Genomic DNA, 18,875 nt, shown 5'->3' with positions numbered 1-18,875 from the left:
CGGTGTCAAACAGGCACTTCCAGTTCACATGCCTACCCTTTGGGCTAAGGACGTCTCCGAGGGTATTCACAAAAGTATTGGTCACCCTGATTGCGGAATTGAGAAAACTAGGAGTCCTAATATGGCCATATCTGGATGATCTATTAATCGCTGGAGATTCGGAAGAAGAAGTTCTACAAAGTGTAGACACTACAGATGCATGGCTGGGTTATAAACGAAGTCAAGAGCTGTCTTTCACCAAGCCAAAATATTCAGTTCCTGGGCGTCCTAATAGACACTGTAAACTTCAATATTGCTCTCTCGTCAGAGAGATGCCTAAGAATCCAGCGAATGATAGAGACTGTTCTATACTCAAAGAAGGTGACACTGATTATGGCTGTACAGTTGTTGGGCATGATGACATCCTGCATAAAAGTCATACCCTGGGCTCAATCAAATATGAGGAAGCTTCAATGGTACCTTTTACCTCTGATCCGAAGGGGATGCAGCGATCATCATCCAGTAGTACTAAAGGGCCCGATAAGAAAATCCATACTATGGTGGACAAGAGGTCTGGAGGAGAAGAGACCCAGTCTGGAGAGTCCGAGTTATTTGGTACTAACCACTGATGCCAGTCTAACCGATTGGGGTGCACACATGGCAAATGTATCAGTACAAGGAGTATGATCCCTAGAAGAGGTGATTAATTCCTCAAATGTAAGAGAACTTCAAGCAGTCTGGGAAGCAGTAAGATGATTGAAGGAGTATACCAAGGGAACTCACGTCAGAATTATGTCAGACAACGTGACGGTGGTCTCACACATAAATCATCAAGGAGGTACCAGGAGCAGAAAGTTGATGATAATGTCAGATATCTTCTCTCAGTCTCGGCAGTGTGCATACCGGGCAGAAGAAATGTCATTGCAGATTTCCTGAGTCGCAAGTTGCTGGATCCAGAAGAATGGGAACTGAACGAAAAGGTATTCGGAGAAATAATACAGAGGTTCGGAGTTCCGGAGGTAGACCTGATGGCTACTCACTCCAACAGAAAGGTGAGGACATTCTGCTCAAAATACTATCATGCCCAAGCAGTGACGTTGGATGCCTTTACAATCAAATGGCAGTTCAAACAGGGGTACATATTTCCGCCCTCTCCCTTGATAAACAAGGTGATAAAGAAGATACAAAAGGACAAAGTAGACCTGGTGGCAATCCTACCATATTGGCCACGGAGGGGTTGGTTCTCGAATGCCCTCAGGCTATCTGTACAGAAACCATGGGAATTGCCCAACAGACCGGATCTACTGAGACAAGGTCCAGTGCTACGTTCAGAACCCGTGACATTGTCTAAGGGCGTGGAGATTGAGCGGCAAATATTAAAAAAGCATAACCTCTCATCACAAGTCACTGATATGAAGTTGAAGGCCAGAAAAGATGTCTCTTCATTAGCATATTACAGAACATGGATAAAATTCAACAAATGGGGTCAGTTCTCAGGTGACTTTTCTAAGATTTCCACTGGCGAAGTATTACAATTCTTGTTTGACGGATTCCTATTAGGTTTAGCAACAGCTACTATCAAGGCACAAATCTCTGCTTTGAGCATTCTACTGGACAGACCATTAGCAGAAGAGAAGATGGTCAAAAGGTTTAGCAGGGCCATTAAGAGAATTAGACCACCAATCAAATCTATTGTGGCTCCTTGGGATCTAAACCTATTGCTTACAGTGTTATCCAAACATCCGTTTGAACCACTTATAGACATTCCACTCAAACTACTTATCTGGAAAGTGGTCTTTCTGGTGGCAGTCACCTCAGCCAGACTGGTGAGTGAGTTACAAGCGCTGTGGATTGAGGAACCCTATCTGACTGTTTTTCCTGATAGAGTGGTGCTGAGGACGCACCCAGAATTTCTACCAAAGGTAATCTCAAGATTTCTCCTCAACCAAGAGATAACACTTCCTGAGTTTTACCCAATTCCTCAGAATGAGGAGGAAGAAATGTGGCACAAATTAGATCTTGTTAGAGCCATCTCTATATACTTGAAAAGAACCAAGAGTTTTAGATCCACCAAGCACCTATTTGTAATTCCAGAAGGAATAAAGAAAGGAGAAGCACCAGTCAAACAAACCATTTTGAGATGGATAAGAGAGGTTATCCTATTTGCCTACAAGAAAGAAAACAAGGTGGCACCTCCTATCGTCCATGCAAACTCCACTCGGGCAGTTTCCACATCATGGGCGAATAAGGCGAAGGCATCTATTACAGAGATCTGTAGGGCTGCTACCTGGACCTCGTTTCATACTTTCTCTAACCATTACGCACTTAATGTATCTACTGCCCACTTTGGGAATCATGTCTTACAAGGAGCTATGTCAGTTTGACTGGTCCCGAGATAATAAATATTTCATGCAGCTTTCCCTCCCGTGTGTTTACTTGGGTATGTCCCAGTGTTATGGCTGCCATGGGGATCGTAGAAGAAAGAGGCGAATTATACTCACCGATAATTCCTTTTTCTTCCTAGAGATCCCATGGCAGCCACTGATTGCCCTCCCATGTTATTACTGTGTTTTTTCTCCAGGATGACGGAGACATTCAAAAGACACTGAGGTGAAGGAGGAGGAGGCGGCTGTTATACACAAGGTGGGCGGTCCCAGAGAAAAAACTCCTGTCTAATCTATGGGGGAAGGGAAACATCCCAGTGTTATGGCTGCCATGGGATCTCTAGGAAGAAAAAGGAGTTATCGGTGAGTATAATTCGGCTCTTTCTCTTTCATCCAGTCCGGTGACACAGCTCACGATGGGATAGGAGGGTCCGCCAGGAGCCAGGCACCTATGCTTCTAATTTCTTTGGGAGCAGGCTCCTCCCTACTGCATCCCATAATGCTCCAGTTAGTTTTAGGTTCCCACAGGAGCGGGTGCTATGCTTCGCAGCTGCGTTTTTTTTCTTTGGATTTTTTTGAAGATAGAGCAGGTTTTCCAGTGAGTTACTTCTACTTGAAGTTCATGCACACAGAAGCGCGTCCTGTCAGCTCTCTGTGTGCAGAGGGACACTTTTTATTCCTTCTACACAGCGCTTCGTCTCTGTGTTAGAGACTTTCCTGGGCCCCGGGGGTGTCCTAACCGGCTCCTTGCAGAAGGAGATCTTGGGGGATGGACCCCCCCCGCGATGGCGCCTGCCATCTTGAAGGGTTTAGAGACTGAAATCCCGCCAGGGAAGTGAAGTCTCTCACAGGAGTCCGGCGCTGTTGGACGACTCCATTGTGGTCCCATGGAAGGGAGGTACAAGGAGGTAAGCAGAGACAACTGCGGGAGCGGCTGATGGGGGAGAAAGCACCAGATGGGCTAGTCTCCCCGCTGTTGCAGAGACTTGGTCTCTTCCTGCACTGTGTTTTTGGCGCCTTTTCCCCGCGCTGCGGAGCTGACAGGGTGATTTTACACAGACTCCAGTCTCTTCGAACAAGCGGTTCCCTCGCTGATCGCTGACCGGAATACAGTCAGATAAGTACACTGATACATTGCTCTGTGCGGTGCCTGTTCGTTTTGCATTGTATTTTACATGGCTGAGGGGTTTACTTCTGCTGCTGTGGAGGAGGGAGCGCTGGACATGCTTATTTACTGCAAGAAGTGTGAGGCTAAATTTACATGTGAACATGAGGATCAGGGGGATTTATGCCCGTCCTGTGAGGCTGTTCCCAGTGGGTCACGCGCCCCCAGGACGTAGATAGCTGAACCTGCTTGGGCTTTGGCGTTGGGCAGGTCTATGAATGCTCTTACTGAGGCTTTGAATAGGCAGAAGGATTCCTTGTTAGGGTCTCCTGGCCACTTTACCTCTTCTCTGGTTTCTGGGGGGTCAGTTACCCCGGCTCAGGGGGGCCCCTTTTTGCTGCAAGCTATGCAGGATACTGCTCAGGGGGTTCATAAAATGACTGCCTTAATGGAGCAGTTTACAAAATCCTCTGATGAGAGGATCTGTATCAACACCACCCATTTTACAGGATTTGGATGATGATGGTGTGTGTGTGTGTGAGGAGAACTGGAGTTGGGACATGAGTGATGAAGCTGAGGCCTTAACTTCAGGCATTGAGGATTTGATTGTGGCTGTTAGACAGACTCTGAATCTTGCAGAGGAAGAAAAGACTCCTGTCTCTTGTGTGTTTAAAAAGAGTCGCAGGGACCCTGTGTGCTTCCCCTCTGATGAGGGAATGACCTCTGTTATAAATGAATCAGGAAAAACTCCTGATAAAAGACTGTTGATGGCTAAAAAGTATGCTAATATGTACCCCATGCCAGAGGAACATTATGGGAAAAAGCCCCATTAGTGGGTGCATCTGTTGCTAGGCTGTCTAAATCCACTGCGTTACCTGTCCAGTGGGGTGCTGCCTTTAAAGACCCAGTGGACAAAAAGGTGGAAGGTTGCTTGAAAGCTATTTTTGAAGGCATAGGTTATACTTTGAGGCCTATATTTGCTTTTGCTTGGGTTACAAAAGCTATGATCAAGTGGGCGAAGCAACTGAGTGGTCTTCTCCACCAAAATTCTGAGGCTTTCATACTGGCAGAGAAGTTGAGATGTGCTGCAGAATATGTTTGTGAGGAAGGAGCTAAAATGGCGTCCAGAGTGTCTATCACCTCAGTTTCAGCTAGGAGGGCTCTTTGGCTCAACGCTTGGGAAGCTGATAGTGAGTCCAAGAAGTCCCTTGAGAACTTGCCTTTTAAGGGGGAGCTATTGTTTGGCTCAGAGCTGGAAGCCATCATTAAACAGGCTACTGGGGGTAAAAGTACCTTCCTCTCCACCACCTCCAAGAGTTCAGGCTCCAAGTTTGGAGTTTTCAAGCCATCCTTTCGGTCGCCATTTCCGAGCGGGATGTCCAACAGAGGACAGACTGGCCATGGCAGATTTCAGGCCAGCAGAGGAAAGTCTTCCATGTCTCGGTTTGGGGCCTTTACAAAAAAGCATGCAGCCAAAAATGATGATAAGTCCTCTGCATGACGAGGCGGGTGCTCCAGTTCTGGGCTCAGAGTGGGGGGTCGCCTCCTGCACTTTCGGGACCGGTGGAGGGAATCCGTAGTGGATCCTTGGGTCCTTTCCATCATTTCTGAGGGTTACCGGATAAATCTCAGAGGCATTCCACCCAAGAGATTTGTTCCTACTCCTTTGCCTCGGACTGCGTCACTGAGGTCCACTCTTTTGGGGGCAGCTTTGTCCCGAAGGGAGAAGGGAGTAGTGATTCCGGTGCCTCAGGAGGAAAGAAAACAAGGATTTTATTCGATCCTCTTCCTAGTCCCCAAGCCAGACGGGTCTTTCAGGCCTATTCTAAATTTAAAGTCTTTAAATCTTCACTTGTGGGTAGATCATTTTTGCATGGAGTCCCTGCGTTCTGTGCTCCTGAGCATAGAGCCGGGGGAGTTGCTGGCATCTGTAGATATTCAGGATGAATATCTCCATGTGTCCATTTTCAAGGATCACCAAGCTCTCCTAAGGTTTGCAATTGGAGAAGACCATTGTCAGTTTCAGGCACTGCCGTTCGGTTTGGCTACGGCTCCGAGAGTGTTCACAAAAGTGATGGCGGTCATGGCCGCAGCTCTACGTCTAAAGGGAATAGTAATTATTTCTTATCTGGACGACCTTTTATTCAAGGCGGAGTCGGCGGGAAAACTTCAGGAACACCTGAGTATTGCGACACAGTTCTTGCAAGAGCAGGGTTGGGTGCTAAACCTTCCCAAGTCGCATTTAACACCCACTCAGAGTCTGCAATTCCTCGGGGTAATCCTGGACACACACCTTCACAGGGTGTTCTTGCCACATCCCAAGGCAGTGGAGATTCGGCACATGGTGCTAACACTTATTCAGGCTCCTGCACCGAAGGTGTGGCAGGGAGTAAGGTTACTGGGCAAAATAGTAGCGACTTTCGAGACGCTACAGTTTGCCAGATACCATTCGAGGTGCTTCCAGTGGAACATCCTAGCATGCTGGTCCGGAAATGCAAATACAATGAAGCCGGAACGGCTGGTTCTGTCTCAGAAAACAAGAATATCCTTGGAATGGTGGACGGATATAGAGACTCTGCAGATGGGGCGGTCCCTTTGCTCTTGGGATTGGTTGGTCATCACAACGGATGCCAGTCTCAGGGGTTGGGGAGTAGTTATGCTCCATCTAAGGTTACAGGGCCTTTGGTCCGAGGAGGAATCCAATACTTCCTATAAACATACTGGAACTGAGAGCGTTATGGAATGCCTTGTGCCAAGCAGAAGAGTTTCTGAAGGGATTGCTAGTACGAGTTCAATCCGACAATGCCACAACAGTGGCATACTTAAACCATCAGGGCGGAACTCGCAGCAAGATGGCGATGGCAGAGATTGTGAGGATTTTCACCTGGGCGGAAGTGCAGGTGCCAGCACTGTCAGCTGTATTCATTCCGGGGTTCCGGAATGTGGAGGCGGACTATCTCAGCTGGGCGGATCTGCTGGAGGGGGAGTGACACATCATGTCACTGTGTGTTACCAGCCCAGAGATCTGACCAGTCTCCTCCTCGCACTCTCTGGTGTATCTCATACATCAGGAGCCATCAGCCCCTATTATACTCCTGCTCTCCCCTCACATCATGTCACTGTGTGTTACCAGCCCAGAGATCTGACCAGTCTTCTCTCCACACTCTCTGGTGTATCTCATACATTGGGAGCCATCAGCCCCTATTATACTCCTGCTCTCCCCCTCACATCATGTCACTGTGTGTTACCAGCCCAGAGATCTGACCAGTCTCCTTCCCACACTCTCTGGTGTATCTCATACATCAGGAGACATCAGCCCCCAGTATACTCCTGTTCTCCCCCTCACATCATGTCACTGTGTGTTACCAGCCCAGATAAATGACCAGCCTCCTCCCCACACTCTCTGGTGTATCTCATACATCAGGAGACATCAGCCCCCAGTATACTCCTGTTCTCCCCCTCACATCATGTCACTGTGTGTTACCAGCCCAGATAAATGACCAGCCTCCTCCCCACACTCTCTGGTGTATCTCATACATCAGGAGACATCAGCCCCCAGTATACTCCTGTTCTCCCCCTCACATCATGTCACTGTGTGTTACCAGCCCAGATAAATGACCAGCCTCCTCCCCACACTCTCTGGTGTATCTCATACATCAGGAGCCATCAGCCCCTATTATACTCCTGCTCTCCCCTCACATCATGTCCCTGTGTGTTACCAGCCCAGATAAATGACCAGCCTCCTCCCCACACTCTCTGGTAGAAAATGATAATCCTGATAATCGGGCGCTAATACTTTACATTGAAAATATAATAATCAATCAAAATGAATGCTGTCTAACGAGATAATTCTAAGACGACTTATGGCTATTGCAGCTCCCAATAGGTATTCTGTATAACTTAATTAGACACAAATAAAATAACAATTAAGAGAGCGCTATAACAGAAGTATAGATTATTAGCATTAACTAGTAAATAAAAAAAGATATTAGGTGTACATATTTGACACTATAATAATAATTCCCACAGATATAATCTTCTGTAGGTGGTTACTGTAATTGCATTTTGCATTCATATCCCACCGTGTGTATGCTGACAGAACAGACCCGTACCACCATCACTAGTGCTGATCCTGTAAGGTGCATATACGCAGCTCAGTAGCCAGAAGCCAATTATTTTATATTGATAGAATAGGTGAATGATACTTTCAGTCGATAGCGGCTACAGTACAGTATAGTATAACTGCGTCTAAGCAGCATCTGGATAAGGAGGTAATGAGAGAGAGAGAGACTAGGGGCAGAGATAAAGAGATGGGGCAGAAGGAAGAGAGCAAGGGAGAGGGGGGCAGACGGGGTGGAGGAAAGAGAAGGGGGGGACTGGGAGAGAGTGAAAAGTAGGAAAGGGTGGGAGCAGAAAGGGGAGGTGACCGGGGCAAGGTGATGTGGTAATATGAGGGGGGAAAGAGAAGGGGGGGACTGGGAGAGAGCGACAAGTAGGAAAGGGTGGGAGCAGAAAGGGGAGGTGACCGGGGCAAGGTGATGTGGTAATATGAGGGGGGAAAGAGAAGGTATGATTTTTTTTTCTTTACCAGTATCGGCAGGACTCCTATTCACCGGTGCCGGGCTCCCCTACAAGTTCCCCTCTCCCCCTGCCTGATCCATTGTGACTAATGTCACACCTTTACATGCTCCCGCCCATTTCAGCTGCCAATCACCGCTGGCTCCTGCAGCGGGTTATATGGGCGGATGGCAGATTGCCTGTACACATAGGGCCCGATCTGTAGTCCATCCGGTTGTGGGGGGGGACACTGGCGGTGATGGGCCATGGATGGGAACGCCCAGTGTTTCATGGGCATTCCCATGTAAATTCCAGCCTCGTGCCAGGGGCGGGTAGCTGACTTCACATGGCGTCAGCTGCCCTGAGCCCTGGAGATTTCAATGATCTCTCCAGCATTGGGCACATGCGAGTGGATCCGGGTGGGGTAGCGGCTATTCGTCAGGTCGGCACTCTGGGACTTGGTACCAGGTCATCCAGAAACAGGCCCATAGCACAATGCAGCAAGCAGGAGGAGGAGTTTGCAGGTGCACACTAAATATATATGCTAGACCTTTTAATATCTTGCTATATTGCATTTGAGGTTATTAGCATAGTAATGGCCATTAGTATCGGCTTGTCCACCGCGTCCAGGTTACCTCATTAGGACAAGTCCCTAACACTACTCTGGGACAGGTCCAGGGCACAGGGCCCCCCAGGCCCGCCCAGCAGAACCACCCCATGGCATCACATTAGTGTGAAATTAAAGTGATTAGTAAAAGGGATAGGGGAAATTATATGTGATAGGACTTACCAAGGTAAGAAGTAATATTAAATGTGAAGGGTGCTACATATATATTAAACAAACTAAAGGGGTGATTGAAAGTATACGATATGATGCCATGGAGCAGCCCAGCAACAGCAGCCCAAAGAGCCCTGAGCCCCAAACACGGTCCCACAGACTAACACTCAGCATATATGTATAGTAGGACTTACCCTCATAGTGCCAAGCTGAGGTGTGCAGTCTTGAATGTTGGGACTCCAACCTAATTAAAATCAATTTGGGACAGGTGGGTGGGGTGCAAGCTTAGGAGGAAGGCGTCTCTAGTTCCTTCCAGTGTGTATGAATACACAATATATAGTACATAAGGGGAGGGGCCCTAAACTGCACACCCTGGACATATGAGGTGCTACCTGCTGAGACTTGTAGTGCAGCAAGCAGGAGGAGGAGTTTGCAGGTGCACACTAAATATATATGCTAGACCTTTTAATATCTTGCTATATTGCATTTGAGGTTATTAGCATAGTAATGGCCATTAGTATCGGCTTGTCCACCGCGTCCAGGTTACCTCATTAGGACAAGTCCCTAACACTACTCTGGGACAGGTCCAGGGCACAGGGCCCCCCAGGCCAGCCCAGCAGAACCACCCCATGGCATCACATTAGTGTGAAATTAAAGTGATAGTAAAAGGGATAGGGGAAATTATATGTGATAGGACTTACCAAGGTAAGAAGTAATATTGAATGTGAAGGGTGCTACATATATATTAAACAAACTAAAGGGGTGATTGAAAGTATACGATATGATGCCATGGAGCAGCCCAGCAACAGCAGCCCAAAGAGCCCTGAGCCCCAAACACGGTCCCACAGACTAACACTCAGCATATATGTATAGTAGGACTTACCCTCATAGTGCCAAGCTGAGGTGTGCAGTCTTGAATGTTGGGACTCCAACCTAATTAAAATCAATTTGGGACAGGTGGGTGGGGTGCAAGCTTAGGAGGAAGGCGTCTCTAGTTCCTTCCAGTGTGTATGAATACACAATATATAGTACATAAGGGGAGGGGCCCTAAACTGCACACCCTGGACATATGAGGTGCTACCTGCTGAGACTTGTAGTGCAGCAAGCAGGAGGAGGAGTTTGCAGGTGCACACTAAATATATATGCTAGACCTTTTAATATCTTGCTATATTGCATTTGAGGTTATTAGCATAGTAATGGCCATTAGTATCGGCTTGTCCACCGCGTCCAGGTTACCTCATTAGGACAAGTCCCTAACACTACTCTGGGACAGGTCCAGGGCAAATTGATTTTAATTAGGTTGGAGTCCCAACATTCAAGACTGCACACCTCAGCTTGGCACTATGAGGGTAAGTCCTACTATACATATATGCTGAGTGTTAGTCTGTGGGACCGTGTTTGGGGCTCAGGGCTCTTTGGGCTGCTGTTGCTGGGCTGCTCCATGGCATCATATCGTATACTTTCAATCACCCCTTTAGTTTGTTTAATATATATGTAGCACCCTTCACATTTAATATTACTTCTTACCTTGGTAAGTCCTATCACATATAATTTCCCCTATCCCTTGTACTATCACTTTAATTTCACACTAATGTGATGCCATGGGGTGGTTCTGCTGGGCTGGCCTGGGGGGCCCTGTGCCCTGGACCTGTCCCAGAGTAGTGTTAGGGACTTGTCCTAATGAGGTAACCTGGACGCGGTGGACAAGCCGATACTAATGGCCATTACTATGCTAATAACCTCAAATGCAATATAGCAAGATATTAAAAGGTCTAGCATATATATTTAGTGTGCACCTGCAAACTCCTCCTCCTGCTTGCTGCACTACAAGTCTCAGCAGGTAGCACCTCATATGTCCAGGGTGTGCAGTTTAGGGCCCCTCCCCTTATGTACCATAGCACAATGCACCAATATATCGGTCATCGGCTCTGTTGTAGAGATCACGCTGGTTACAGACCTATTGCTGGTACTCATTGGCTGACAGACCAGCGATATATCGGCCAGTGTGTACGCAGCATTAGACATGTTCAGTGTAAGTGATAAAACATCCATGAACATTTCCTTCTCAATGTAACCAATTCTGTCTGTCGTCATTCATCTGTTTCCTGTAGATGGGCGCACAAGCAGGAATACCTCGGAGGGAGATCTCATCTTGTCTCCAGATTATATACTAGAAGATAAGAACATCAGACAAGATTCTCCAGAAGAAAAACCCATTATCCCCAATACACACCCAACATTTCCCAGTGCAGATATTTCATCTGGTCCCTCTAGTCATGAGGAACCTTCTCCTGATCATTCAGACCTTACTACACACAGTGCAGACCATAAAGATGATACAATATCTTCCAGTTCTATAAGTCAGTCAGTTTTCGCTTTACATCAGAGACATCACACAGGGGAGAAACCATTTTCATGTTCTGAATGTGGGAAATCGTTTTCTCGTAAGTCAAATCTTGTTATACATGAGAGGATACATACAGGTGAGAAACCATTTTCATGTTCTGAGTGTGGGAAATGCTATAGGAATAAACACACTCTTGTTATACATGAGAGGGTACATACAGGTGAGAAACCATTTTCATGTTCTGAATGTGGGAAATGTTTTACTCATAAATCCAGTCGTGTTATACATGAGATGGTACATGCAGGTGGTAAACCATTTTCATGTTCTGAGTGTGGGAAATGTTATAGCAATAAATCCAGTCTTGTTATACATGAGAGGTTACATACAGGTGAGAAACTATTTTCATGCTCTGAATGTGGGAAATGTTTTCTACATAAATCTCATCTTGTTATACATGAAAGGGTACATACAGGTGAGAAACCATTTTCATGCTCTGAATGTGGGAAATGTTTTACACTTAAATCCAGTCTTGTTCTACATGAGAGGGAACATACAGGTGAGAAACCATTTTCATGTTCTGAATGTGGGAAATGTTTTACAAGAAAATCCAGTCTGGTTACACATGAGAGGGTACATACAGGTGAGAAACCATTTTCATGTTCTGAATGTGGGAAATGTTTTACCAGAAAATCCTGTCTTGTTATACATGAGAGGTTACATACAGGTGAGAAACCATTTTCATGCTGAATGTGGGAAATGTTTTACCAATAAATCACATCTTGTTAGACATCAGAGAAGCCTTTTCCATGCTTGCAGTGTGGGAAATGTTTTATAAATAAATGTATACTTTGTAAATACCAGAAAAATAACATTTTGATGAGCAGATCTACATTAAACATGAGCATTGATGAGAGGATACCCCTGTTGCATGCACAGGGATCACCTGAGAGTAGTCTCCCCAACACAATGCAGGCTCGATTTCCCCCCCCCCCCCCCCCCGATGGCTGATGTTCCTACACAACCAGCCCCCTCCCCCCTCTCCAGAGCTGCCGGCTTATGCTGGGTACACAACAGCATGATGCAGCTTGTGAGCGGGTTGTTAGGGGAATGTATGACCCGCTCACGATCTGGCGGAGCCTACGACACGCTCAGGAACTGCATCTGATGTGATCGCGACCCGAACCCACTTCAATGGTAGGATCTTAGAGAAGACCGAACGATCTGCAGGGCTGCACATCGGATCGGGATCGCATCAGAACGGCAGTGAAATGGCCAATTTACATAAAATCGGTCGAGATTGTATCTAAGTTGGCTCATTTTGGGATAAATCATCCTGATGTGTACCCCACATTACTGTAATCATACTGCAGGCTTCCAGGCACCAGCTCAGCAGGAAGCCAGGCTGCTCCTGGGACATTTACATCCTGGGATACAACCGTCCACCCAATCACTGCTTTTTTTTTATTCAGTATTTCTTATTACAATATGCGTATGATACAGATATAAGATGTTACATCTAGGGTGGCCAATCCCGGGATCGGGATCGGCGGGATCCCGGGATTTGGCCCCCAAAACGCCGGGATTTCAATCCCGGGATTGGAATTTCCAAGCACGCACAGCCGCACGTCCACGGCTGCCCGCCCAGCGCTCCCGGCCACCTGCCCGCCCACCCACCCAGCGCTGACGGCCGGCAGCACTCACGGCCGGCCACCCGCCCGCTCACCCACCCAGCGCTCACGGGGACCCAGCGGCAGCGGTCCCTGTCACCCACCCGCCCACCTAGCGGTCCCTGCCACCCACCCGCCCACCTAGCGGTCCCTGCCACACACCCGCCCTCCCACCCAGCGCTCCCTGCCACCCACCCGCCCTCCCACCCAGCGGTCCCTGCCGCCCTCCCACCCAGCGGTCCCTGCCACCCTCCCACCCAGCGGTCCCTGCCACCCACCCACCCTCCCACCCAGCGGTCCCTGCCACCCACCCGCCCAGCGCTTGGGCGGCCAGGGTGTTTTTTATTATTAGGGAAGCCAATCCCGGGATTGAGCATTTTTCAATCCCGAATCCCGGGATTGAAAAAATGCCCCGGGATTGGCACCCCTAGTTACATCCCATCCTTTCCCCTACCTTATATCTGTGCAGTGTATATGTGCTTTATATCTGACAAGCGATGCCATTATACCGGTTATACTAAACTTACATTGTGCCTCATCTATCTCACCTTCTGTATACTGCCATCTCCTATATATTTGGCTACATCTGTCACTCAAAGTGGGTGTCTGTGTCTATAACGCTCTGTTCCTGGACTTTCCTCTTAATGTGTGATTGCCTTCATCTGTGCTGAACACCTTTCTGAGAAATTAACCTGTTTAAAACAGGTGATGGCAATCATACATTAAGGTGAAGTCTAGAAACAGAGCATTGTGTCCCTCCTGGAGAGGGTCATGTTGGGAGGTATGTGATAGAGAACCAGCCCAGTGAGCCCACAGACAGTGCCAGACACCCACTGCCTTCCCATGTTGCCCAGCACTGCTACTCCACAGCCACCAGGTGAGCGCCCCCCTCCCGCGATTTGCGGCAACCCCCCCCGCGCGCCCCCCCCTCCCGCGATTCGCTGCAAAAACACCCGCTCCCCCGCCACCCACCCTACCGCGATTCGCAGCAAAAACACCCCCGCGACCCCCCCTCCCGCGATTCGCTGCAAAAAGAACCCCCCCACGACCCCTCCCGCAATTCGCGGCATAACCACCACCCCGCGAATCGCGGCAAACCCTCCCCCGTGACCCCCCCCCCCCCCCCCGATTTGCGGAAAAAACACCCCCCCCCCCCCCGCGACCTCCCTCCCGCGATTCGCGGCAAAAAGAACCCCCCCGCGACCCCTCCTTGCACCGATTGGCGGCACCCCCCCTGCGACCCCCCTCCCGCGATTCGCGGCACCCCCCCCGCAACTCGCGGCAACCCCCCACCGGAACCCCCATGAACCCCGCTCTCCTGCGATTCGCGGCACCCACCCCCCAAAACCCCCCCCCTCCCGCAAATCGCGGCACCCCCCGCGATTCGCGGCAGCTCCAGAATTAAATTGCACATGGAAAACACTGACATGGCTATGGTCGACAATGAAAAAGGTTGACATGAGTTTTTGAAGGTTTTTTTTTTCATTTTTTGAATATTTTCATATTCATTCTCATGTGTCGACATGGACACCAATGAAGTGCCACACTTATGTCAACATTTACATGTGTTGACCTTTCTGTGTTGATTTTTTCTTGTGGCAATTTGCGTCACACACCCCCCCCCCACAACCCCCACTCCCGCGATTCACGGCACACACACACCTCCCCCGCGATTCTCGGCACCCCACCCCGCGACCCCCCTCCCATGATTCGCCGCAACCCCCGCCCCGTAACCCCCCCTCCCGCAATTCGCGGCACCCCCCCGCGATTCGCGCCAGCTCCAGAATTAAATTGCACATGGAAAACACTGACATGGCTATGGTCGACAATGAAAAAGGTTGACATGAGTTTTTGAAGTTTTTTTTTTTCATTTTTTGAATGTTTTCATATTCATTCTCATGTGTCGACATGGACACCAATGAAGTGCCACACTTATGTCAACATTTGCATGTGTTGACCTTTCTGTGTTGATTTTTTCTTGTGGCGATTCGCGTCACACCCCCCCCCATTGCAACCCCCACTCCCGCGATTCACGGCACACACACACACCCCCGCGATTCTCGGCACCCCACCCCGTGACCCCCCCTCCCGTGATTCACGGCACACCCCCCGCGACCCCCCCTACCATGATTCGCCGCAACCCCCACCCCCGTAATCCCCCTCCCGCGATTTGCGGCAACCCACCCCGCGACCCCCCTCCCGCGATTCTCTGCAATCCCTCCCCTCCCGCGATTCGCAGCATCCACCCCCCCACAACCCCCCCACCTGCAATTCGCGGCACCCCCCGCGACCCCCCCTCCTGCAATTCGCGGACACCTAAGTTGCAATACAGGGCATCTTTCATACAATTCTAACCATATTTCTCATATACAAACGTTTACAAATTAAGGGGGCGCAGCCCCTTACGACGGTGTGAAGAGCGCCCGTAGGGCGCGATGAATCAACTAGTTTATAATAAAGCTATTCCTGTGTCTGTCTGGTCCTGTGTAATAGTGTGGATTTGTATAATGTATATGTATAGTTGTGTATACTCCTGTATAAGCCTCATAGAATTCTGACAGCGTCCATCTCTCCCACGTTTGATGACACTTTCTTACATTATTACTTTTGGTGTATGTGTACTTCTCATTATCTACTGTATGGTTTACCAGATGGATCCCGTGGTATAAATCCGGTGCCTCATGCGCCTCCATTTCCCTGCTATTATTACTTTTGCCAGAGCAGCTAGGTTCTCCACCGGTGGTATAAACGGGTCATTGCCCTTACCTGTGGGTTTATGCCCAAAATACATAGTTACATCCAGATATTCTACCGGTAGTCCCACCTTGACCATTATAATTTGGACTTTCTCCCAAAATCTCCTTCGCGTGATGCTGCCAAATCCTATGCATACATGTACCCTGCTGTATACTGCATTTTGGGCATAAATCATTTCTCTTTCAATGGTCCTGGTGACACAGCTTCACATTGGGATGTAGGAGGGTCCGCAGGAGCCAGGCACCTATACCAAAGCTTTTAGATTGGTAGGCTCCTCCGACTGCATCCCAGAATCCCCAGTTCTTTTTAGGTGCCCACCGGAGTGGGTGCTATACTGAAGAGGCTGCTGCGCAGATTAGAGATAGATAGGTGTTTTTTATTTTATTAATTTTACACTTATTAGGTATGACGCAGTGCTGAGGAACTTCCGGTTTCGTCGCACGGAGCAATGCGTTCCAATTAGAAACAGGAAATGTGTTCCACCCGGAGTTCTAACTTCTAGAGGACATTTCAACAGTTTTTAAGCAATGGGGGTTAGCGGTTTTACCTTATGGAATACACTGCATGATTTTTTAATGGTACTAAATATTAGTAGTAAATATACAGTATTTTTTTTTTTTTAAGTTTTATTTTTTTATTATTATGCTTTCTCCTTACAATACATTTGTCAAATGCATTATATGTACAAAATAATTGTGATGTTGTCATGAACACAGAGTTACTGGTATACATATTAGCTTGAATCACAATAAGAGTAATGAGAAAAATAAAAGAAGTTCAAAATACAAACAGCATTGACAATTAACCTGTGTCCACATCAGTCATTGTTCGACACTTGTTTTTAGTTTCAATTATTAAATATCATCAGCGGGGAGGCCGTGTCCCCAGAAACTCCCGTCCCCCATTCCAGACCCTCTTCCTTGTCAATATCCTAGGGAATTGGTGGATCTCCCTGTACCAATCTTGTTTCGTAATATTCTGTGTTCTGGAGGGTTTGCTTGATCCTGCTCTGAAAATCTCTCGGTAATGTATTAATATAACTCTCCCATGTGTTAAAATAAGTTTTTGTGAGTTTTTCTTTATGCAGTGTGGTCTCCAAGCAATCCATCATGAACAGATGGTGGAGTTTTACCTTGAATAACTCTAAGGGAGGGGGGGGAGGGGTCAATCCAATTTTGTAGAATAGCCTTGCAAGCTGCTGCACTGATTGCAACTGATAGATTTTTGCAGCCTCTTGTTATCCTCTGTTGTTCGGGAAGTATGCCAAAAATCGCCCACTCCGCAGTAAATGGTATGTAGTTTAATAGGTGGTCTAGGGCGAAAGATTTTACCTGTAGCCAGAATTTGCGGATAAATGGGCACGCCCACAAGCAGTGAAAAAGGTCGGCTTGTGGGGCTTGACACTTACCACAGTGTCCTGTGTTTGGCATGCCGGCCAAAAATTGTCTCTTAACCCCTTCCTGACAGAGCCAGTTTTTGCCTTCCTGACAGCCATTTTTTTCAAATCTGACATGTTTCACTTAAGTGGGGATAACTTTTTTTTGCTTTTACTTATCCCAGTGATTTTGAGATTTTTTTCTCGTGACACATTGTACTTCAAGTTAGTGGTAAATTTGGGTCGATACAGTCTGTGTTTTTTTGTGAAAAATACCAAAATGTCGTGAAAAAATGGAAAATTTTGCAATTTGCAAAATGTCACATTTTCTGCTTGTGAGACAAATAAACATACCACTCAAAATAGTTAATAACTAACAAAGACCATATGTCTACTTTATGTTGCCATCATTATTTCAACCTCCTTTTCATTTTTTTGGACACTAGGAGGCTTCAAATATGAATAGCAAATTCTCAAATTTTCAAGAAAATTTCAAACACTGATTTTTTTAGGGACCAGTTCAGTTCTGATGTGACTTTGAGGGACTTGTATGTGAGACACCCCCATAAATGATGCCATTTCAAAAACTGCACCCCTCACAGTATTCAAAACAGCATTTTGGAAGTTTGTTAACCCTTTAGGTGTTTCACAGGAATTAAAACAAAGTGTAGGTGAAATTTCAAAATTTCTTTTTTTTGCAGAGTTTCAATTTTAATACATTTTTCTAACGAATACAGTAGATTTTACTAGAGAAATGTGACTAAAAATTGATTCCCCCAATTCTTTTGTTTTCATAAATATCCTATATGTGGCCCTAGTGTGCACGTTGACCAAACCACAGGCTTCATAATAGAAGGAGCACCTACTTGATTTTGGAGCCTCCTTTTTATGAGATTTTTTTTTAGGCACCATGTAGGTTTCTAGGCACCATAAGTGCTAAAAGTTAGGAACCTCCCCCACAAGTCACCCCATTTTGCAAACGACACCCTTCAGGGAATTCATTTAGGGGTATAGTGTACATTTCAAACCCCCAGGGGTTTCACCAATTTTGATACAACTGGGCTGTGAAAATGAAAAAATTTAATTTTTCATTTTCACAGCTCAGTTGTATCAAAATTGGTGAAACCCCTGGGGGTTTGAAATGTACACTATACCCCCTGATGAATTCCCTGAAGGGTGTAGTTTGCAAAATGGGGTCACTTGTGGGGGGGTTCCACTGTATGGGTGCTTCAGGGGTCATTCAACCAGAATCTGTGCTGCAAAATCCAAAAATCACTCCTTCCCTTCTGAGTCCTGCCATGCACCCAACTGGTATTTTTTGGTCACATGTGAGGCATTGCCGTACTCGGGAGAAATTGGGGCACAGATTTTGGGGTGCTTTGTCTCCTTCATTCCTTGTGAAAATGAAAAATTTTGAGCCAGATCTGCATTTTTGTGTAAAAAAATGTAATTTTTTACACAAAAATGCAGTTCTGGCTCAAAATTTTTCATTTTCGCAAGGAATGAAGGAGACAAAGCACCCCAAAATCTGTGCCCCAATTTCTCCCGAGTACGGCAATGCCTCATATGTGACCCAAAAATACCATTTGGGTGCATGGCAGGACTCAGAAGGGAAGGAGTGATTTTTGGAGGTGGAATGAAAGGTGGGTGCTATGTCGCATTAGCAAGACCCCCGAAGCACCAATACAGTGGAACCCCCCCACATGTGACCCCATTTTGCTCACCAGCTTTGGGAGGGGGGCTGGCGCTGCGGCTGGTGGGGGGGTGGGAGACGTGCTGGCGCTGCGGCAGCCGGGTGGGTGGGAGGGGGGGCTGCCGGGTGGGGGCTGGCGATCGGTGGTGATCGGTGCTGTACTTAACAGCACCGATCACTGTATATATATATATATATATATATATATATATGTGTGTGTGTATATATATATA

General features: G+C 47.3%; 1 protein-coding gene across 1 annotated transcript in view; it reads left to right on the top strand.

The window, feature by feature from the left end:
- The window catches only part of LOC146010223 (uncharacterized), a 45,823-nt gene extending 33,695 nt beyond the window's left edge, over positions 1-12,128 (top strand). The window contains exon 3 of the mRNA XM_083151259.1: positions 11,203-12,128. Coding sequence (XP_083007385.1) covers positions 11,203-11,897 — 695 coding nt within the window. The 3' untranslated portion in view covers positions 11,898-12,128. The remainder of the gene's footprint in view (positions 1-11,202) is intronic.
- The last annotated feature ends 6,747 nt before the right edge of the window (positions 12,129-18,875 follow it).

The sequence above is a fragment of the Crinia signifera genome, chromosome 6 (genome assembly GCF_055691185.1).
Source record: "Crinia signifera chromosome 6, ASM5569118v1, whole genome shotgun sequence".
NCBI lineage: Eukaryota > Metazoa > Chordata > Amphibia > Anura > Myobatrachidae > Crinia > Crinia signifera.
Note: the sequence above shows the minus strand (reverse complement) of the source record. Positions and strands in the feature narration are given on the sequence as shown.